Source organism: Cucurbita pepo, chromosome 1, assembly GCF_057944985.1.
Source record: "Cucurbita pepo subsp. pepo isolate OVF chromosome 1, ASM5794498v1, whole genome shotgun sequence".
NCBI lineage: Eukaryota > Viridiplantae > Streptophyta > Magnoliopsida > Cucurbitales > Cucurbitaceae > Cucurbita > Cucurbita pepo.
In genome coordinates this window covers 8,528,888-8,548,984 of record NC_141798.1, presented here as the reverse complement: position 1 = coordinate 8,548,984, position 20,097 = coordinate 8,528,888, and the positions used below count along the sequence as shown (strand labels likewise).

Sequence of the window (20,097 nt, the reverse complement as noted above, 5' to 3'; positions counted from 1 at the left end):
ATGAGTTGCAATTAGTTTATATGTTTGATCATTTTTCAATTTACTGGTTAATGTTTATAATATTTGATGATTAACAAGTATATGAAAGTCTCTAATTCTTGAGCAATGGGCTTGAATGTAGTTGCATTTTTCTTTTGTTCAATGTGAACTTTGTTCGAATATATCTAAACCATTAGGATAAATATATAACATTTTAATTAGTAATAGAATATATCTAATCTTTAGGACAAATGAATTATTATAATTTAATTTAGTAACCAAATTACTATTCTATATCAAGGGGTCTAGTGCCTAAATTGAGTTATGGAGTATGATGCAAAAATCACTCAATGCGATAAATTTTAATTAGTTTAGCCAAATAGGGTGAACAACATTTGTTTAGAGGCTAATTGGGTGACGATTGAGCATAAAAATGGTGTTAAGAATGGCCAAAAAAAAAAAAAAAAAAAATTGCTAATTAATTAATTTGGACCCAAACAACATATCTTAATGTTGTAACACAGACATAAAAAAGTTTTTATTCTCGAATCTCACATCCACAAACTCTATCTGTCACAATCGCCAATCGCGGTCGCTATGCAGTGGATTTGGCGATTGTGCAGCACCCACTCTCAGGTTAAGCCTACTTTGTCTTGTCCCACTCTCAAGTTAAGCCTGTAATAAAAAAAACAACAACAACAACGGCTTACTGCATATAACGTATTGTGTGCCTTTCGAAGTGATTCTATTCGGAAATAGAGGGTCCTCCCCATTTTCTTATTCTATCCTCGGCAACAGATGCCTGCATGTTCAAGTTCCAATTTTGGTCATGGTTCTAAAACAAAAATTCATAAATAATTACACAAACTCACCTCTGTGTCCCAGTTTGTTCTGTGAACCATCCATATTAAAATGCAAGTCTGTATTATGGTTCCGCCAATCATCCCAGGCCATATTCCCTGCAACACATCATATATATATATTTTTTTTTAAAAAAAAAAAAACCTATAATAAAGGAGATAATAAGAGAAATTATTCCAAAATGGAGGCATTAAAGTAGGGGACTTACCGTAACACCCCAATCGAGCACGAAGCCCATTAGCAGGCCCAAAGGAACCCCGAACGCATAATAACAGCCCACATTCACGTAAGCCACAGCAGCTTGCCACCCAGCTCCAACGGCCACTCCTGCAGTTAATTTCCATCACAAACACATACTAATTCAAATCAATTACTTAAAAATGAAGATAATGAGCGGTTTGAAAAAATATATATTTTTAAAATCATTTTAAACCGGCTGAAGAACAAAAATAGAAGCCAAACCGGATAGAACCGGCTGCACATTGTTGACCATAATGCAGAAACCAAGCCAAAGAGTTAGGTCCTTCACAATTTGTCTCACAGCTGAATCGCTCGAAAATATGAATGGATAATCATTCTTTGTGATTACCAAAACAGCAGCCATAATGAGACCAAGAACAAACGACGATATCACTGCCACTATCAATGAAAATCTCGCTGTTCTCGGATGTCCTGCTCCCAATTCATTCGACACTCGAACGCTACACACATTTTAATCATACACATTTTATGCCAGTTGAACTATGAATAATTAGTTAATTACAAAATTTACAAAGATTTGTGGCTTCTTCATTTGTACCTTATGGCTGCATTTATTCCAAAAGCCACCATCATCGTCCATCCCAAGATGTTCGTGCTACACCAAATTAGACACAAAATTAATTAAAACAATCTAAATACACGTACAAGCAAGATAGTGTTTCTACCCATTTAATTGAGTATTGATTTATTTTATGTTTCAATTTTATTCTTAAATAAAATTTTATTATATGGTTGATTAAAAAATTAAAGGTTCAAACTTAGTGATTAATTATTCTTCATAATGCTCAAAATCTAAATTTGGCAGAACAAAATCAAATCATTTCAACATCATTCCACTAGCATTAATAATTTCATTTAGAAGAAAACAAATAATCACGGGCATCTATGGAAGAGGACTTTATTTATTCAAAAAAAAAAATTGTGAAAAAAAAAAAAAAAAAAACAATTAGTTGACTAACTGCAGTAAATGATTTTCATTCGACCGAATTGCTTTTGAGGAACCGCCAAAGCACAATCAATATTTATATAATTAGCAGTAAATAATTTTTAAAATTTAAAAATATCTTTTAAAATATTAAAAAATTTAAAGAATTTAATAGTATTTTTATTAATTTAAGAAACCAAAGTTTTGGATATATAATGTCAGAAAAGGGGTTGATATTATTTCATTTTTATTTTGTCGTGCAATAAGATTGATTAATTACTCAATTATTAAGCAATAATTAACCCGTATTAACCCGTACCATATAGAAAGGGCATTGATGGAAACTTCTGCATTCTTTAAATATCCTGCGAACAGTATAAGAGCCATAAAGTACCATGTCTCCAAACTGCACCAACATTAAATCAAAATATAATTAGTCTAAGGTGAATTATTTAATTGGAATGCAAATCCTACTTAATTAATATTTAATTTGCAACAAAATTTATACTTTAATTAAATATTGAACTAATTAATGCGTGTAACATGTATAATAAAATAAGTTAAATGTACTTAAATCACACCTTAACAATTATTTTATTAAGTTTCACTTTCTAAGGAAATGTTTGAAATTATTTTTATAACACAAAGGCGTTGCGTGTGGGACTTGACAAATCTTTTAATTATATCTAATTTCTATAAAATAAAATTAATTATCAGTTTTCTTTTAATTATTCACCACATTCTATTATTTAAATTAATAAATCAAATATATTAATTTCAAGCTCATACAAAATCTAAATTATAAATTAGAAATGTCAGTTTATGTTTGTAGTCTATAATTTAATAAACCTCATAAATCATTTATTGGGGTTTTTTTAATTATTGTAACCCATTTATTTTATTCAATTTCATTACTCACGACCAATAAATAGGTCATATATAATCAATTTCCACGTGAGATTTGACCAAATAATAGAGATCTAAATTTATGATAAATAAATATATTTATAATTTATGGTATAATCAAAAGTGTAAGGTCAAAAGCGGAATAATATTATTTAATTAGGAGAGAGGAAGGGAAATAAATAAAATAATAATAATAATAATAATAATAAAACTGACCAGAGCATAACCGCGGATGCGAGAGATAGTTTGACGAATCCCGAGAGACTTTGAAACGCTCTCCACGAGAAACCGGACCAGGCTCGCCCACAGCTTCCCCTTAATATATAAACAATCTGAGCCACCACAATCAGCCACCACGACGCGTTCAGCACCACCGCACCACCCGCCAATCCCCACCCCAGCTTCACCATCAGCAGCCAAGTAAAGAACGTGTGCAGTACCTATTCAAAATATTAATAATAATAAAACATTAAAGTTTATAATAATCTGTTTAAAAAATTGTACATTTATTCCTCACAATTTCCTTATCACATTATTCTAAATTTAATTTTTTTAAAAGAAATAATATTTATAAATTTAATTTTAAAAATAAACTCATTAAATTATTATAAATTTGATTTGGGTCTACCAAAGCCACGGCTGATATGACGGACATGGCCATCATCTTGCTCTGCGCCTGCAGGAATCTGGAGACCGGAAAGTTCAGCGCGTACGCATAAAGCTGAGGGATCATCCATATTGACAGCATTCCGGCCGCCTCCGATATCTCCGCCGTCTGTCCAATCAGCTTCAGAAGCGGCGCCGAAAATATGTAAACCGGAGTTAGAATCACGGCCGTTGAAAGAAGGATGACCCACGATCTTTGCATGTACACTCCCATCATATCCAGCTGCCCGGCCCCGTACGCCTGCCCGCATAGAGTCTCCAACGCGCTTCCCATTCCTAGCTGCAGTTAAAAAAATTGTATTCATATATATATAAATAAATAAATAAATAAATAAATAATATATATAGATTATTAATGAACAATTTGCAATGAATTGCGGAGTACGTGCCATGACGCCGAAGGAAAAGCCGGCGATAACGGAGTTTTCGATAGAGACGGCGGCGAGGGCGATGGTACTGACTTGACCGGCGAAGAGTTGAGTGATGGCGCCGAAAGAGTATTGGCAAATGAAGGTGAACACCGCCGGAGCTGCTAGATACCAGAGCTTCTTGAATTCAACATAGAACTCTCTGTAGAAATCACGTGCGCCGTTGATCGGAGGGATATCACCGCCGTCAGGAACGAATTTAGCTTTTGTTTCTTTTCTGCCGGATTCTGGGGAGTGGATCCATTTAGTTTCATCTGTCGGCGAGAGAAGCGGCTGAGAGAGATCCGCCATCGGAGGAAGGGATTAGCTTACTCCGTGCGTGGGTGGACGACTTTTCAAAGCCACAAAACCAACAACTAATTAAATGTTTTAATCTGTATATAGTAATTAGAAAAGATAATAATGTACGCCACTCACATTAGGATCTCAATATATTTAATTAACTTATATATTTTAAATAAATTGTCGTGATAATCAATCCAAGCAGATCATGTGTTACTATTTAATTAGAAGTTAACTTTTTTATTAATTAAAATGATGGGAAAAAAATTAGTTCAATTATTTAAGAAATTAAAAAAATAATAATCATATTTTGATCTTCCATTCTCTCAATATTCATGTAATTTGAATGGCGAAAATGAATACAAGAAATCTCGTAAACAAATTAGGATGGAAGGGACGAGTTTTGTTTTATAAATTAAAATTTCAATGTTAATTTTGTTTTATAAATTTGTAGTTAGATTTATAATATTTTAAAATTGGAAAGATTTATTATTTACAAAATTAAAAATTTAATTAAAAAGCCTATGCTATCAAATAAGTTTGTGGCTAATTTATGTAATTTAATATATTTTTTTTATTGAAATAAACAATAATAATAATATTTAGCTCATTAATAACATTTTATTAGTTGAATTATAAATATTTAAAATTTCTTAAAACTCATGCTGAGCATGCTTTCAGACTCGCCTAATTCCCAGCATGCGAAACACGTGATAAGACTAAACATAAGAATACGTTGACGAGTTTTCTTTTGAACGACGCTACCGGAATGAGCTATTACCGCCGTGAAATTGCATAACGTTACAATTTTTTTCTTTTTTGGAAAAATTTATAGTTAATTACTGGCCATTTGTAATTTTTCTTTCTTTTTTTTTATATATATAATTTTAAATTTTAATACTTTGAACCTTAATATCTAACTATTTAATTCCTATATTTGGATTGATTAACCCAACCCAAAACTTCTCACAACTCAATCCAAGTCTTGGTTGTCAATTTTTTTTAAGTTTTATTTATTCACTATTTATAATTATTTGAATATAATTATACATACAATATATTAGAAGTTCGCTAGCAAACACAAATCAATCTATAATTATTATAAAAAAATCAATAAAAAATATTGTGCGAAAATGGTAACATATTAACAAAATTAATATTGTAGACAACTAAATACGTAACAAAAAAAAAAATATAAGAATACATTATAAAATTAAATAAACAATTAAAATGATTAATTTAAAGGTATGGTGTATAGTAAAAAAAAAAAAATATGTAAATATATTTTAATTGAAATATACTTACTTATGGTATATAACACATCTACCGTCTTAAACTATTAGAAAAATCAAATGAAACAAGTATTTGACTGCGGTCTCCTTTAGACTTGCCAAACTCCCAACATTCATATGGAGAGATTCTTAATATATTTTTATTTGGCTCGAATCAATTCGAAGGTTTTGTCCTACGAACTCGAAACTGAACCAATTCAGTTCGAGTTAAGAAAAAATGAAACCAACCCTAGTCGAAATACTAATCCAACCCAACCCAACTCTTATAGTTCGAGTTGGGTTGGTCCGGGTTGTCGGGTTGAATGTACACCCCTATAACACGGTCATAAATCTTATTAAAAATAAATTATTAACTTATTATATAATCTCATTTCAATTCTATCTCCTAAAAAAGATTTATTTGTTTTCATAGAGAATGGAAAAACAACATCAACTCAATTAACATAAAAATTGTATTCTCCATCACGTTATATGTTTAAATCTCACGCCCACAAACTCTTAATTTGTGTCATTTTTGGCTTTAGAAGTGATTCTACGAGGAAATAGAGGGTCCTCCCCATTTTGTTATTCTATCCTCAGCCACAGACGCCTGCATTTTCATCATTCCAATTTTGGTTATTATTCATAAAAAAACAAAACTCAAAAAATAATTACACAAACTCACCTCTGTGTTCCAGTTGGTTCTACGAACCATCCATGTCAAAATGCTAGTCTGTAATATGGTTCCGCCAATCATCCCAAACCATATTCCCTTTTTAACACATCATATTTTTTAATTCAATCACTAAAAAATAGAGACGTGGTAAGAAAGACACAGATCCAACTCTAGCCGATATCTTCTTTGGGCCCTTCCTTAAAAAAAATGTGTTTGCTAGTGGAAGGTTTACACACCTTTATAGAGGGTGTTTGGTTCTTGTGATGTCTCATATTGGTTGGGGAGGAGAACAAACCACCACTTATAAGGGTGTGGAAACCTTCCCCTGCAAAACGCGTTTTAAAGTCTTAGAAAAAATTCGAAAGGGAAAACTCAAAGAGGACAATATTGGCTGGCGGTGGATATGGGATGTTACAAATGGTATCAGAGCCAGACATCGGACAATGTGACAGCCTTCTCGCTGTTCCCTGAAGGGAGGTAGACATGAGACGGTGTGCCAGTAAGGACGCTGGGCCCTGAAGGGGGGTGGTCCCACATCGATTGGAGGAAGGATAGAGTGCCAGCGAGGACGCTGGCCCCGAAGGGGGGTGGATTGTGATGTCCCACATTGGTTGGGAGGAGAACAAATCACCACTTATAAGGGTGTGGAAAACTTCCCTTACCAGACTCGTTTTAAAGCCTTGAGGGAAAATTCGAAAGGGAAAGCCCAAAGAGGACAATATATGCTAGTGGTGGATCTGGGGTGTTACAGTTCTCCTCCCCAACCAATGCGGGACATCACAATCCACCCCCTTTGGGGCCAGCATCCTAACTGGCACACCGCCTTGTGTCTACCCCCCTTCGGGGAACAGCGAGAAGAATGACACATCATCCCCTGTCTGGCTCTAATACTATTTGTAACGACCCAGAGCCACCACATCATCCCCTGTCTGGCTCTAATACTATTTGTAACGACCCAGAGCCACCGCTAGAACATATTGTCTTCACCCAGAGCCACCGCTAGAACATATTGTCTTATTTGGGCTTTCCCTTTTGGGCTTCCCCTCAAGGCTTCAAAACCGTCCGTTAGGGGAAGGTTTCCATACCCTTATACAGGGTGTTTTGTTCTCCTCTTCAACCATTGCCGGACATCACAACTTCGAATTTATATCTTAACCAATAATTATTAATTTTTCGTAGGTTTAATAAAGTTTAGAATTGAAAAAGGAGGCATAGAGGGACGTACCGTAACACCCCAATCAAGCAGGAAGCCCATTAGGAGTCCCAAAGGGACACCAAATGCATAATAACAGCCGGCATTCACATAGGCCACGACAGCTTGCCACCCAGCTCCAACGGCCACTCCTGCACTTAATTTCCACCATAAACACATACTAATTCAAATCATCTACACTTAATCACGAATAAAAATAGAAGCAATACCGGATAAAACAGGCTGCACATTGTTGATGATGATGCAGAAACCAAGCAAAGGAGTAAGGTTCTTCACAATGTGTCTCACAGCTGAATCGTTCGTAAATAAGAATGGATAACTGTTCTTGGTGATAATCAGAATAGCCACCTGTAACAACCTAAAATAATGATAATATGTATTTATTTGTTGTGTGTTTGATGATGATGATGATAATAATAATAATTATTATTATAAAAAAAAAAAAAATAATAATAATAATAATAATTTAAACAAAAGAAAAAAAAAAAAAAAGAAAAAAAAAAAAAGAAAAAAAAAAAAAAAATCGAAACGAAGCAGCTGCGTCAAGCAGCTGCTGTAAAGGGGGATGAGGGGCGGCGGACGCGTAGGCTGGAGGCATGGGATGGATGAGTGGATTGTTAGAGGGTATGGAGGCGTATTAGGGCCTTGATTAGGTTTTAAAAAGGAAGAAAAACGAAGAAGAGTGATTAGCGAAAAACCCAGAAAACAGAGGAGGAAATTTTTGAGAATTCGAGTTTTGGTTGCTTAAAATTGGACATCAATCGAGGGTAAAGGAAGAGGGGTTGTTTCTGAGGAATCATTTGAGGAAGGGGGATACGGCCACGAGCTGAATCGGACGGTGATTCGAAGGTAACGAAAAACCCATATCACCGAACCTTTAAATCTCGATATCTTGATTCATATTGCATAATAAGTTATGAAATAAGGCTTGTTAGAACCGTAGTTAGAAGATCTATAATGTTGTAGAAGAAATCAGAACGAAATTCGAGCGGTAGAGATGAAATTTTTGCTTCGGGACACAACGGGTATTAAATGAAAAGATTGGGAAAAATGGCAGGGAGGAGAGGTTGAAGACGAGCGCGTGAAGGACACGCGAGGCGCGTGGGAGGCCGCGAGTGGAAGTGCGATTGCGCGCGGATCAGGCGCGTGAGAAACGAACCCCGACCTTGTCTTGGCGCGTGAGGGCGCGTGAGCAGGTATTTTGGCTTCCGGTTTGTCCCGTTCGACTCCTTTTGACCTGTCCTATCAAAATTGGTCTATACTTATGTTGAAATTGATAAATATAGGTCTGATAGGAAGGAATTGTGTTGAAATACTATTAAACGTACATTCAAGGAGGAAAAGGAGTTCGAAACCAAGTAAGTAGCGTATCGACCTTTGAACTAGTTCTTAACTTGTTTTACAACATGTGAGTATGTTGTTTACCTGATTAAGAGCTTAATATGTTATGATGAGCTTTGATGATATTGAGTGTTTATTGTATATTGTGACTGCTTGCCTGTGATGTAAGCATGATATAAATGATTGTCAGAATGTTCTATGTGTTGAACATGATACATGTATGAAAGCATGCAGTAACAGTAACTGTGAGTATGTTATGCATGTTAATGGAAAGGTTATGACTCTAGATATGCTTATTGGTTGTTGAGCTATGGCTTATTTATATGAGTATGATAGTCTACTAATTCCCGCGGAGTTCCTGGCCAACGCGCTGTGTGCTAAGTCAGGGAGCATGAGTACTCCTGACCGTTGGTATATGAGATAAACAGGCCGCCAGAGCAATTAGTAGACGGGCCGTATTTGACCGAGAGCGAGTCTTACATACGAGTCCGAAAATTCTAGATAAGCATATCGAAGGAGAGTCAGTAACCTAGCTGGAGGTAGCTGAGATACCTCATTAACGAACAGATGACCCTAGTAAGAGAACTAGGAGTCAGTGATGAATAAAGCTTAAAAACACCTGGAAAGATTAGTTATGAACCCGTGAATGATAAGTTAGCTACTTACTGAGTAATCTAATTACTCATCAAAATTATTATAACTTTTCTTTCCAGATTTAGATGATGCAGGCCAACCGAGGACGAGACCAGCGGGCTAGAGACTACTGGGAATCCATGTCTGGGTCTGTTTATGTAATTATGGTTTCGTTGTCGAGAATCTACTTCGGTTGTTTTAAGTTTAAATAGCACTCGTTTTAAATGTTTTACTAGATGTTTTTGGAAATATTTTTTTTGAAATTTATCATTGGTTGTCGGAGTTTATTATCGAGGTCAGTAGTAACTCCTGTGAATCGCGTTGACGATGAGCGGGGTGTTACAAGTTGGTATCAGAGCCTAGGTTATAGGTTCTGTAGACAGTCTAGAATAGACAGTATGGATTCCTTTAGTCCAGCTCAGCGGTATCTCGCCTCGGTTAGGTAAGTGATGTATGATTAAATTGTATCAAAAGTTTAAAAGAATTGATGATGACCACTTAATTATGTATGTGACAGATATGGTCGTATTTAAGAATTTAGACCCTGGTACGTCCAATGTGGACTTGGGAAATGAGGGGCAGCCTGTAGAGGGAACTGCTCCAGCAGAGGCGATTCCGGAGCCTGCTGCTCAGTCGGCATCTAGAGATCAGCCGACTGTTGTGATTACTTTGGAGGCATTACAATCATTGATTGAGAGTCAAGTAGGTCAGGCGGTGCAGAGCCGGGTGGACCAAGCGGTACAGGCAGCCCTTGCTGGTCTTGGAAGCCAGGCGGCTCCAACAGCTCCTGTATCGGGCCAGACGACATTAGTGTCTGAAGCACCAGGAGTAGGTGTTCAGACAGTAATACCTCCAACACGGTTGACAGAGCTACCTGGTACAGCTGTGGTGACAGAGGCACCATCGCGGGTAGTAACTTATGGCCGACGATGTATGACAGAGGAGAGTGAGTACATACGAGATTTCATGAAACTTGCCCCGCCAACTTTTGGAGGAAAAGGGACTGATCCTGAGGCAGCTGAATGGTGGTTGGAATGTATTGAAACAAAGTTTACATTCTACAACTGCCCAGAGAATCATAAGGTGTTGTGTGCTACATATTTGTTGGAGGGACCAGCCCATTTTTGGTGGAAATCAAAGAAGCCGAAGATGGAGGCTGGTGGGGCCCCAATCACATGGGCGGCCTTCAGACATGAGTTTTGTGAGAAATACTATCCTGCTCTAGCGAGATTGCGAAACCGAAAAGCATTTATGCAATTGGAACAGGGTGATAGGTCAGTAGAGGAGTATGAGGCGGAATTCACACGATTATCCAGATTTGTTCCTCTTATGGTTACTACTGAGGAAGAGAAGACGGATCTCTTTATTCAGGGTTTGAGACAAGAGATACAAGGATCCGTGTCTGCCCATGCTTCTCAAGATTTTGTTACGGCTTATAATGCTGCAGTGAAATTAGATGCTAGCACCCCGAGGAATAATCAGGGTTCTAGCAGTCAGGTACGACCAAGTGGTAAACGAAAATTTATTCAAATATCCACGGGTTCGCAACAGCAGACGGTACCACAACGAGTTGATCGTCGGCCTTATTCAGGTGAAGGGAGGGCAGGTTGTAGTAAGTGTGGGTTAACTCATGCGGGATCTTGTAATGCTGCAGACAAGATATGTTATAACTGCGGCAAGACTGGTCATCTCGCCAGAGTATGTCGTAGTGCAAAAAACCCTAATATGATGCGCCCCGAGCGATCTGCTCCAGGTGGAGGAGGGGGTCAGTTGAGTGCCGGGGGACATCCTCAGGCTCGAGGTAAAGCCTTTGCCACGACAAGCAAGGCAGCGGGGGATGCCAGCACTGTGGTGACAGGTACTTTACCCATATCTGGCTATTTTGCTTATACTGTATTCGATTCTGGCTCGACGCATTCTTTTATATCATTATCGTTTGTCTGTCAAGCCCGACTTGAAGTAGAGCCTTTAGGTTATGAGATTCTAGTTTCTACACCTTCAGGAGTCATATTGATGACCCGTGAAAAGGTGAAACTGAATAAAGTAGAAGTATCCGGCCAACCATTAGACGTGTTGTTAATGGTGCTAGATATGTATGATTACGATATTATTTTGGGCATGGATTGGTTGTCTGCTCATCATGCCAGTATCGATTGTTATAAGAAGGAGATAGTTTTTCACCCCTCGATGGGAAAGAGCTTCCGGTTTCAGGGTACGAAGCTGGGAAGTGTTCCCAAGACAATTACTGCTTTGAAGGCTAGGAAGTTAATTGGTCACGGTGCTGTGGCATTCCTGGCTAGTGTGGTAGAAGTGGGACGAGTGGATACAGATGTATCAACTGTACCTGTAGTGAATGAATTCCTGGATGTTTTCCCTGATAAATTACCTGGTTTACCACCAGAGCGGGAAGTCAACTTTGGTATTGAACTAGAACCAAGGACAACACCTATCTCTAAAGCTCCTTATAGGATGGCTCCCGCGGAATTGAAAGAGTTGAAGTTGCAATTACAGGAATTGTTGAACCAGGGATTCATACGACCTAGTGTGTCACCATGGGGAGCTCCAGTGTTGTTTGTGAAAAAGAAGGACGGCACACTCCGTCTCTGTATTGACTATAGGGAGCTGAATAAGGTGACCATTAAAAATAAGTATCCTTTGCCGCGAATTGATGACTTGTTTGACCAGCTTCAAGGGGCAGCGGTATTTTCGAAGATTGATCTTCGTTCTGGTTATCACCAGATAAGAGTCAAAGAAGATGACATACCGAAGACAGCTTTTCGTACTCGGTATGGGCATTATGAGTTTGTCGTGATGTCTTTTGGCTTGACTAATGCCCCTGCAGTGTTTATGGAGCTGATGAATCGGGTATTCCAGGATTTTCTGGATTCTTTTGTCATTGTGTTCATTGATGATATCTTGGTTTATTCCAAGACAAACGATGAACATACAGAACATTTGAGGAAAGTTTTGTTGGTTCTGCGTAAACAAAGATTATATGCCAAGTTCTCAAAATGTGAGTTTTGGCTTCAAAAGGTAGTATTCCTTGGTCATGTGGTATCCAAGGATGGTATAACTGTTGATCCAGCAAAGGTGGAGGCAGTTATAGGTTGGGTTCGACCAACTACAGTTACTGAGGTGAGAAGTTTCCTGGGTTTAGCCGGATATTACAGGCGCTTTATTAAAGACTTTGCAAGGATTGCCGCACCACTGACTCAGTTAACCCGAAAAGGGAAGAAATTTGATTGGAGTCGAGCTTGTGAAAGTAGTTTTCAGGAACTCAAGGAAAGATTAGCGTCAGCCCCAGTGCTTATTGTACCTGACGGTACTGGAAACCTAGTAATTTATAGTGATGCCTCTAAGCATGGGTTGGGGTGCGTACTTATGCAAAACGGGAAAGTTATTGCTTATGCCTCTCGGCAATTAAAGGATTATGAACGCAATTACCCAACTCATGATTTAGAATTAGCTGCTGTGGTGTTTGCTCTGAAGATATGGAGACATTATCTGTACGGTGAGAGGATACAAGTATATACGGATCATAAGAGTCTTAAATATCTGTTCACCCAGAAAGAGCTCAACATGAGGCAACGTCGGTGGTTGGAGTTGGTAAAAGATTATGATGTAGAGATCCTACATCATCCTGGTAAAGCTAATGTGGTAGCTGATGCCTTGAGTCGTAAGACAGCTCACTCATCTCCAATGCTAACGAGACAACACAACATTCAGATGGAGTTTGAACGAGCCCAGATAGCTGTCTTGGTCAGGAGAGCGGCAGCTCAGCTAGCTCTTATGACTATTTGTCCGACGTTGCAGGAACAAATTATTCGGGGTCAGCAAAGGGACCCTTATTTTTCAAAAGTTGTGAGGCAACTTGAAACTGAACAAATCAAGGATTTCTGGATAACGGGTGATGGATGTTTGAAGTGGCAGAACCGAACTTGTGTGCCAAATGATGTAGAGATCAAGAGGAAGATTCTATCTGAGGCGCATGAGTCGCCCTATACGGTGCATCCAGGTGCCACAAAGATGTATCAGGATTTGAAAACATGCTTTTGGTGGCCTGGGATGAAGAAAGATGTTGCTGAATGTGTGAGTAGGTGTTTAACTTGTCAACAAGTTAAGGCACCTAGACAGAAACCAGCTGGATTATTGCAACCTTTAAATGTGCCTCAGTGGAAGTGGGAAGAAGTGACTATGGATTTCATTACAGGACTACCTAAAACCCAGTTAGGGTTTACAGTGATATGGGTCATTGTGGATAGATTAACTAAGACAGCCCACTTTATACCGGGTAAGTCTACATATTCGGTTGACAAGTGGGCACAATTGTATTTAAAGGAGATTGTAAGGTTGCATGGTGTACCAGTTTCTGTTGTGTCAGATAGGGATACGCGGTTTACTTCTCGATTCTGGAAGAGTCTTCAGGAAGCCCTTGGTACACAACTGAAGTTTAGTACAGCGTTCCATCCTCAGACAGATGGACAGACAGAGAGATTAAATCAAATTCTCGAGGACATGTTGCGTGCATGTGTACTTGATTTTGCTGGCAATTGGGACACCTACCTATATTTGGTGGAATTTGCCTATAATAATAGTTATCAGTCAACTATCCAGATGGCTCCTTTTGAAGCACTTTATGGACGGAGGTGTCGAACTCCAATATATTGGGAGGAGGTAGGTAGCAAACCGTTATTAGGTCCAGATTTGCTACGAACGACCAATGAGGCGATTCAGAAGATTAAGAAGAGAATTTTGACCGCCCAAAGTCGTCAGAAGAGTTATGCAGATATTAGAAGGAAGGACCTAGAGTTTGAGGTAGGGGATCATGTGTTCCTGAAGATTGCACCAGTTCGTGGTGTTTTGCGATTTGGTAGAAAGGGGAAGCTTAGTCCACGTTTTATTGGACCTTTTGAGATTCTCGAAAGAGTTGGCCCAGTAGCCTATAGATTGACATTACCACCAGCGTTGGATGCTGTACATAATGTTTTTCATGTTTCGATGCTGAGGAGGTATGTTGCAGACCCTATGCATATTCTTCATTATGAAGACTTGGAGTTAAAGGAGGACTTAAGCTACGAAGAACAGCCCATGAAAATTTTAGCACGGGAAGTGAGATCTTTGCGTAGCAGAGATATTCCCTTTGTTAAAGTTTTATGGAAGAATCAGCAAGCTAGTGAAGCTACTTGGGAAAGAGAAGAGGAGTTTAAACGAGAGTATCCATACTTGTTTAGGGAGTTGGAAACTTTCGAGGACGAAAGTTCTTAAAAGGAGGGTAGAATTGTAACAACCTAAAATAATGATAATATGTATTTATTTGTTGTGTGTTTGATGATGATGATGATAATAATAATAATTATTATTATAAAAAAAAAAAAATAATAATAATAATAATAATTTAAACAAAAGAAAAAAAAAAAAAAGAAAAAAAAAAAAAGAAAAAAAAAAAAAAAAAAATCGAAACGAAGCAGCTGCGTCAAGCAGCTGCTGTAAAGGGGGATGAGGGGCGGCGGACGCGTAGGCTGGAGGCATGGGATGGATGAGTGGATTGTTAGAGGGTATGGAGGCGTATTAGGGCCTTGATTAGGTTTTAAAAAGGAAGAAAAACGAAGAAGAGTGATTAGCGAAAAACCCAGAAAACAGAGGAGGAAATTTTTGAGAATTCGAGTTTTGGTTGCTTAAAATTGGACATCAATCGAGGGTAAAGGAAGAGGGGTTGTTTCTGAGGAATCATTTGAGGAAGGGGGATACGGCCACGAGCTGAATCGGACGGTGATTCGAAGGTAACGAAAAACCCATATCACCGAACCTTTAAATCTCGATATCTTGATTCATATTGCATAATAAGTTATGAAATAAGGCTTGTTAGAACCGTAGTTAGAAGATCTATAATGTTGTAGAAGAAATCAGAACGAAATTCGAGCGGTAGAGATGAAATTTTTGCTTCGGGACACAACGGGTATTAAATGAAAAGATTGGGAAAAATGGCAGGGAGGAGAGGTTGAAGACGAGCGCGTGAAGGACACGCGAGGCGCGTGGGAGGCCGCGAGTGGAAGTGCGATTGCGCGCGGATCAGGCGCGTGAGAAACGAACCCCGACCTTGTCTTGGCGCGTGAGGGCGCGTGAGCAGGTATTTTGGCTTCCGGTTTGTCCCGTTCGACTCCTTTTGACCTGTCCTATCAAAATTGGTCTATACTTATGTTGAAATTGATAAATATAGGTCTGATAGGAAGGAATTGTGTTGAAATACTATTAAACGTACATTCAAGGAGGAAAAGGAGTTCGAAACCAAGTAAGTAGCGTATCGACCTTTGAACTAGTTCTTAACTTGTTTTACAACATGTGAGTATGTTGTTTACCTGATTAAGAGCTTAATATGTTATGATGAGCTTTGATGATATTGAGTGTTTATTGTATATTGTGACTGCTTGCCTGTGATGTAAGCATGATATAAATGATTGTCAGAATGTTCTATGTGTTGAACATGATACATGTATGAAAGCATGCAGTAACAGTAACTGTGAGTATGTTATGCATGTTAATGGAAAGGTTATGACTCTAGATATGCTTATTGGTTGTTGAGCTATGGCTTATTTATATGAGTATGATAGTCTACTAATTCCCGCGGAGTTCCTGGCCAACGCGCTGTGTGCTAAGTCAGGGAGCATGAGTACTCCTGACCGTTGGTATATGAGATAAACAGGCCGCCAGAGCAATTAGTAGACGGGCCGTATTTGACCGAGAGCGAGTCTTACATACGAGTCCGAAAATTCTAGATAAGCATATCGAAGGAGAGTCAGTAACCTAGCTGGAGGTAGCTGAGATACCTCATTAACGAACAGATGACCCTAGTAAGAGAACTAGGAGTCAGTGATGAATAAAGCTTAAAAACACCTGGAAAGATTAGTTATGAACCCGTGAATGATAAGTTAGCTACTTACTGAGTAATCTAATTACTCATCAAAATTATTATAACTTTTCTTTCCAGATTTAGATGATGCAGGCCAACCGAGGACGAGACCAGCGGGCTAGAGACTACTGGGAATCCATGTCTGGGTCTGTTTATGTAATTATGGTTTCGTTGTCGAGAATCTACTTCGGTTGTTTTAAGTTTAAATAGCACTCGTTTTAAATGTTTTACTAGATGTTTTTGGAAATATTTTTTTTGAAATTTATCATTGGTTGTCGGAGTTTATTATCGAGGTCAGTAGTAACTCCTGTGAATCGCGTTGACGATGAGCGGGGTGTTACACCACCAGAATCAGACCAAGAACTAACGACGATATTACAGCTACTACCACCGAAAATCTTGCTGTTCTTGGATGTGCTGCGCCCAATTCATTCGACACTCGAACGCTGCACACATTTTCGACTCTTAAACCCTTAAATTCTTTGCATCAAAATGCAATTATTCAATTATTTAATTTACGTATGTACCTTATGGCTGCATTTATTCCAAAGGAGATCATCACCGTCCATCCTAAGATGTTCACGCTGCACCAAATTAAACACAATTTCTATTAGATGAACACACTCTCTACAATGGTTGATATTGTCATAAGCTCTCCTATCTCTGCTTTGAGCTTTCTCAAAAGGTCTCATAACAATAGAGAGAGTATTCTTTGATAAACCAATGATCATTCCCTAAATTAGTGGATGTGGAACTTTCATCATCCAACACCTCCCCTCGAACAAAGTAGCCTCCCCTTAGTTGACGCTCGACTCCTTTTTCTTTTGGAGTCTTAGTCATTTTTCACTATGCCTTCGAGGAGACTTGACTCCTTTTCTTTTGGAGTCTTTTGTTCGACATTTGAGAATTTACCAATCTAATGGCATGACTCAGTTTAGGGCATGACTCTGATACTATGTTAGATAAACACGACTCTTTTTGTTACGAGGCTTTTTGGGAAGCCCAAAACAAAATCATGAGAGCTTATGCTTAAAGTGGATAATATCATATCATTGTAAAGAGTCGTGTTCATCTAACAATTTCAATGTTACTATTAGGGTTATTCAAAAGTTACTTTTTAGAAATATAAAAATATGAAAAAATAGATATCTTACAAAAATTTTGGTTCAATTCAACGAATGAACCAAAAAAAACACACAATCACTGTACCATCTATGGCAGACAAGTTTGTTTTTTTTTACAAAAAAAAAAAAAAAAAAAAAAAAAAAAAAAAACAGAAAAAAGTCATGTAATTAATGTGGTAAAAATTTTTGTAAAATAAATAAATAAATTATTCTTTAAATTAAAATAATAATAATAAATTAATGAAAATTAAAAAATGAAAAAATCTATAAAATACATGACACGTGATACCGTATAATTGGACAACTCAGCCCAGTTTTACTGAATAAATAATAGATATTAGTTGAACCTGTACAACAGCGGTCGTGATTAATTCTTTATTGACAATTATAGGGAAGTTTTTATTTCATTTTTCAATTTATAATATATTTGGAGACAAAAAAAAAAAAAAAAAATAAATAAATAAATAGCGGTAGATATCATGTTTTTTTTTTTTTTTTTTAAACTTTTATTACCAATAAAATTGATGAATTAGTCACTCAATTACTAAGCAATAATTGATGCATAATACGTACCATATAGAAAGGGCATCGATGGAAACGTCTGCATTCTTTAGATATCCCGCAAATAGTATGAGAGCCACATAATACCATATCTCCAAACTACACGATAATAACTCAAAATATAACAAGTCTATTCAATGTATCGTTTTTATAATATGTATATTTAATTTGTAATGTAAATCATATTTAATTAAATATTGAACTAATTAATGTGGGTAGCATGCATGATAAAATAATTTAAATATACTTAAATCAATAACTCATTTCATATTGTAAATATTTAATTTGCAAATCATATTTTTCAAATAATTAATATTGAAAATAAGTAATGCGCCTAACAAGTAAAATAAATTAAGCATATCAACTTTAAAAAAAAAGTTGACTAGTCAATTTGAACTTTCCCTTTTTTAATACACTAAATTTAAATTAGTAACAAAAGTAACTCTAATTAACTAATCTCTTATCAACTTAAATATAATTTAATTAATTAAAATATTAAAAATCTATCACACTATAATTTTTAACTAAACAAAAAAATTATTCACAAATTTAATCTATTAATTTCACTTTTTAATTTTAGTTTCAAGTTAATAAAATAAATTCTAAATTCTAAATTTGATCTAATATAAATAACTGATTAAATAGAAAGATATCATTTAATTACTTAGTAACCAATGTGAAACTTTACTAAATAATAGAGATTAAATTCAACCTTCTTAAAAATAATAAAGATTAAATCTAAATTATGACAATAAGTGAAATTATAATGGTCAAAATGAATAATTAATCTTATTAAAACCAAGAAAAAAGAAGATAATAATAATAATAATAATAAAACTGACCAGAGCATGACAGCTGAAGCAAGAGATAGTTTGACAAAACCCCAGAGATTCTGAAAGGCTTTGGACGAGAAACCGGACCAGGCTCGCCCACAGCTCCCACTTAGTGCGTAAACAATCTTAGCCACCACAATGACCCACCACGACAGGTTCAGCACCACCGCACCACCCGCCAGTCCCCACTTCAACTTCAGCATCAGCAGCCAAGTAAAGAACGTGTGCAGTACCTGTATGTTCAAAATATCAATCAAAATTAATTTTATAACCATTTTATTTTTTAAAATTAAATTTATATGCATTACTTTCATTTTTTTTTTATTATATATAAAAAAAAAATTAAATTAAAAAAACCATTTGAATTCTAAGTTAACTTTACCAAAGCCACAGCTGCTATCACTGACATCGCCATCATTTTGCTCTGAGCCTGCAGAAATTTGGAGACGGGAAAGTTCAGCGCGTACGCATAAAGCTGAGGGATCATCCATATCGACAGCACTCCGGCCGCCTCCGATATCTCCGCCGTTTGTCCGATCAGCTTCAGAAGCGGCGCCGAAAATATGTAAACGGGAGTTAGAATCACGGCCGTTGAAAGGAGGATGACCCACGATCTTTGCATGTACACTCCCATCATATCCAGCTGCCCGGCCCCGTACGCCTGCCCGCATAGCGTCTCCAACGCGCTTCCCATTCCTAGCTGCAGTTAAAAAAATTGTATTCATATAAATAAACAAATACATTATATATATATATATATAATGAACAATTTGCGATGAATTGCCGAGTACGTGCCATGACGCCGAAGGAAAAGCCGGCGATAACGGAGTTCTCGATAGAGACGGCGGCGAGGGCGATGGAACTGACTTGACCGGCGAAGAGTTGAGTGATGGCGCCGAAAGAGTATTGGCAAACGGAGGTGAACACCGCCGGAGCTGCAAGATACCACAGCTTCTTTGATTCAACAAAGAACTCTCTGTAGAAATCACGTGCGCTGTTGATCGGAGGTATGTCATCGGCGTCGGAAACAAAAACAGCCTTTGATTCTTTTCGGCCTGATTCCGGCGAGTGGATCGGTTTGTTTTCGTCTCTCCGCGGCGAAAGAAGTGGCTGGGAAAGATCCGCCATTGGACAAAGAGATTAGGAAATTTGTGCAACAAAACTAACAACTAATAAAATGTGTTAATCTTATTTATGGTATTTAGCAAAATTACTAATGTACCCTCGCAG

General features: G+C 37.3%; 1 protein-coding gene, 2 long non-coding RNA genes and 1 pseudogene across 6 annotated transcripts; 2 read left to right on the top strand and 2 right to left on the bottom strand.

Moving 5' to 3' along the window:
- Positions 1-670: 670 nt before the first annotated feature.
- Positions 671-4,400, bottom strand: LOC111808560 (protein DETOXIFICATION 29-like; annotated as a pseudogene). The gene is made up of 9 exons (XR_015421676.1): positions 3,988-4,400; positions 3,561-3,878; positions 3,149-3,372; positions 2,346-2,432; positions 1,640-1,696; positions 1,303-1,541; positions 1,049-1,167; positions 852-938; positions 671-781 (listed from the first exon to the last, which is right to left on the bottom strand). The product of XR_015421676.1 is annotated as a protein DETOXIFICATION 29-like (transcript).
- A 1,371-nt stretch (positions 4,401-5,771) lies between these two features.
- LOC111809853 (protein DETOXIFICATION 31-like) lies at positions 5,772-20,063 on the bottom strand. The gene is made up of 10 exons (XM_087125535.1): positions 19,663-20,063; positions 19,250-19,567; positions 18,877-19,100; positions 18,047-18,133; positions 16,877-16,933; positions 16,696-16,795; positions 7,678-7,816; positions 7,481-7,599; positions 6,265-6,351; positions 5,772-6,189 (listed from the first exon to the last, which is right to left on the bottom strand). Exons 1-10 carry the CDS (start codon positions 19,993-19,995, stop codon positions 6,133-6,135), a joined length of 1,521 nt encoding a protein of 506 aa, XP_086981661.1. The 5' UTR covers positions 19,996-20,063; the 3' UTR covers positions 5,772-6,132.
- LOC147793829 (uncharacterized) lies at positions 8,257-9,672 on the top strand. 2 transcript variants are annotated; one of them, XR_015421679.1, is made up of 4 exons: positions 8,257-8,317; positions 8,526-8,664; positions 8,755-8,826; positions 9,523-9,672. It is a non-coding gene; the product is annotated as an uncharacterized LOC147793829 (long non-coding RNA). The 2 variants fall into 2 exon arrangements; XR_015421678.1 differs by having other exon boundaries at positions 8,755-9,672.
- On the top strand, positions 15,162-16,577 carry LOC147793828 (uncharacterized). Of its 2 annotated transcripts, XR_015421682.1 has the most exons (4): positions 15,162-15,222; positions 15,431-15,569; positions 15,660-15,731; positions 16,428-16,577. It is a non-coding gene; the product is annotated as an uncharacterized LOC147793828 (long non-coding RNA). The 2 variants fall into 2 exon arrangements; XR_015421680.1 differs by having other exon boundaries at positions 15,660-16,577.
- Positions 20,064-20,097: the final 34 nt, after the last annotated feature.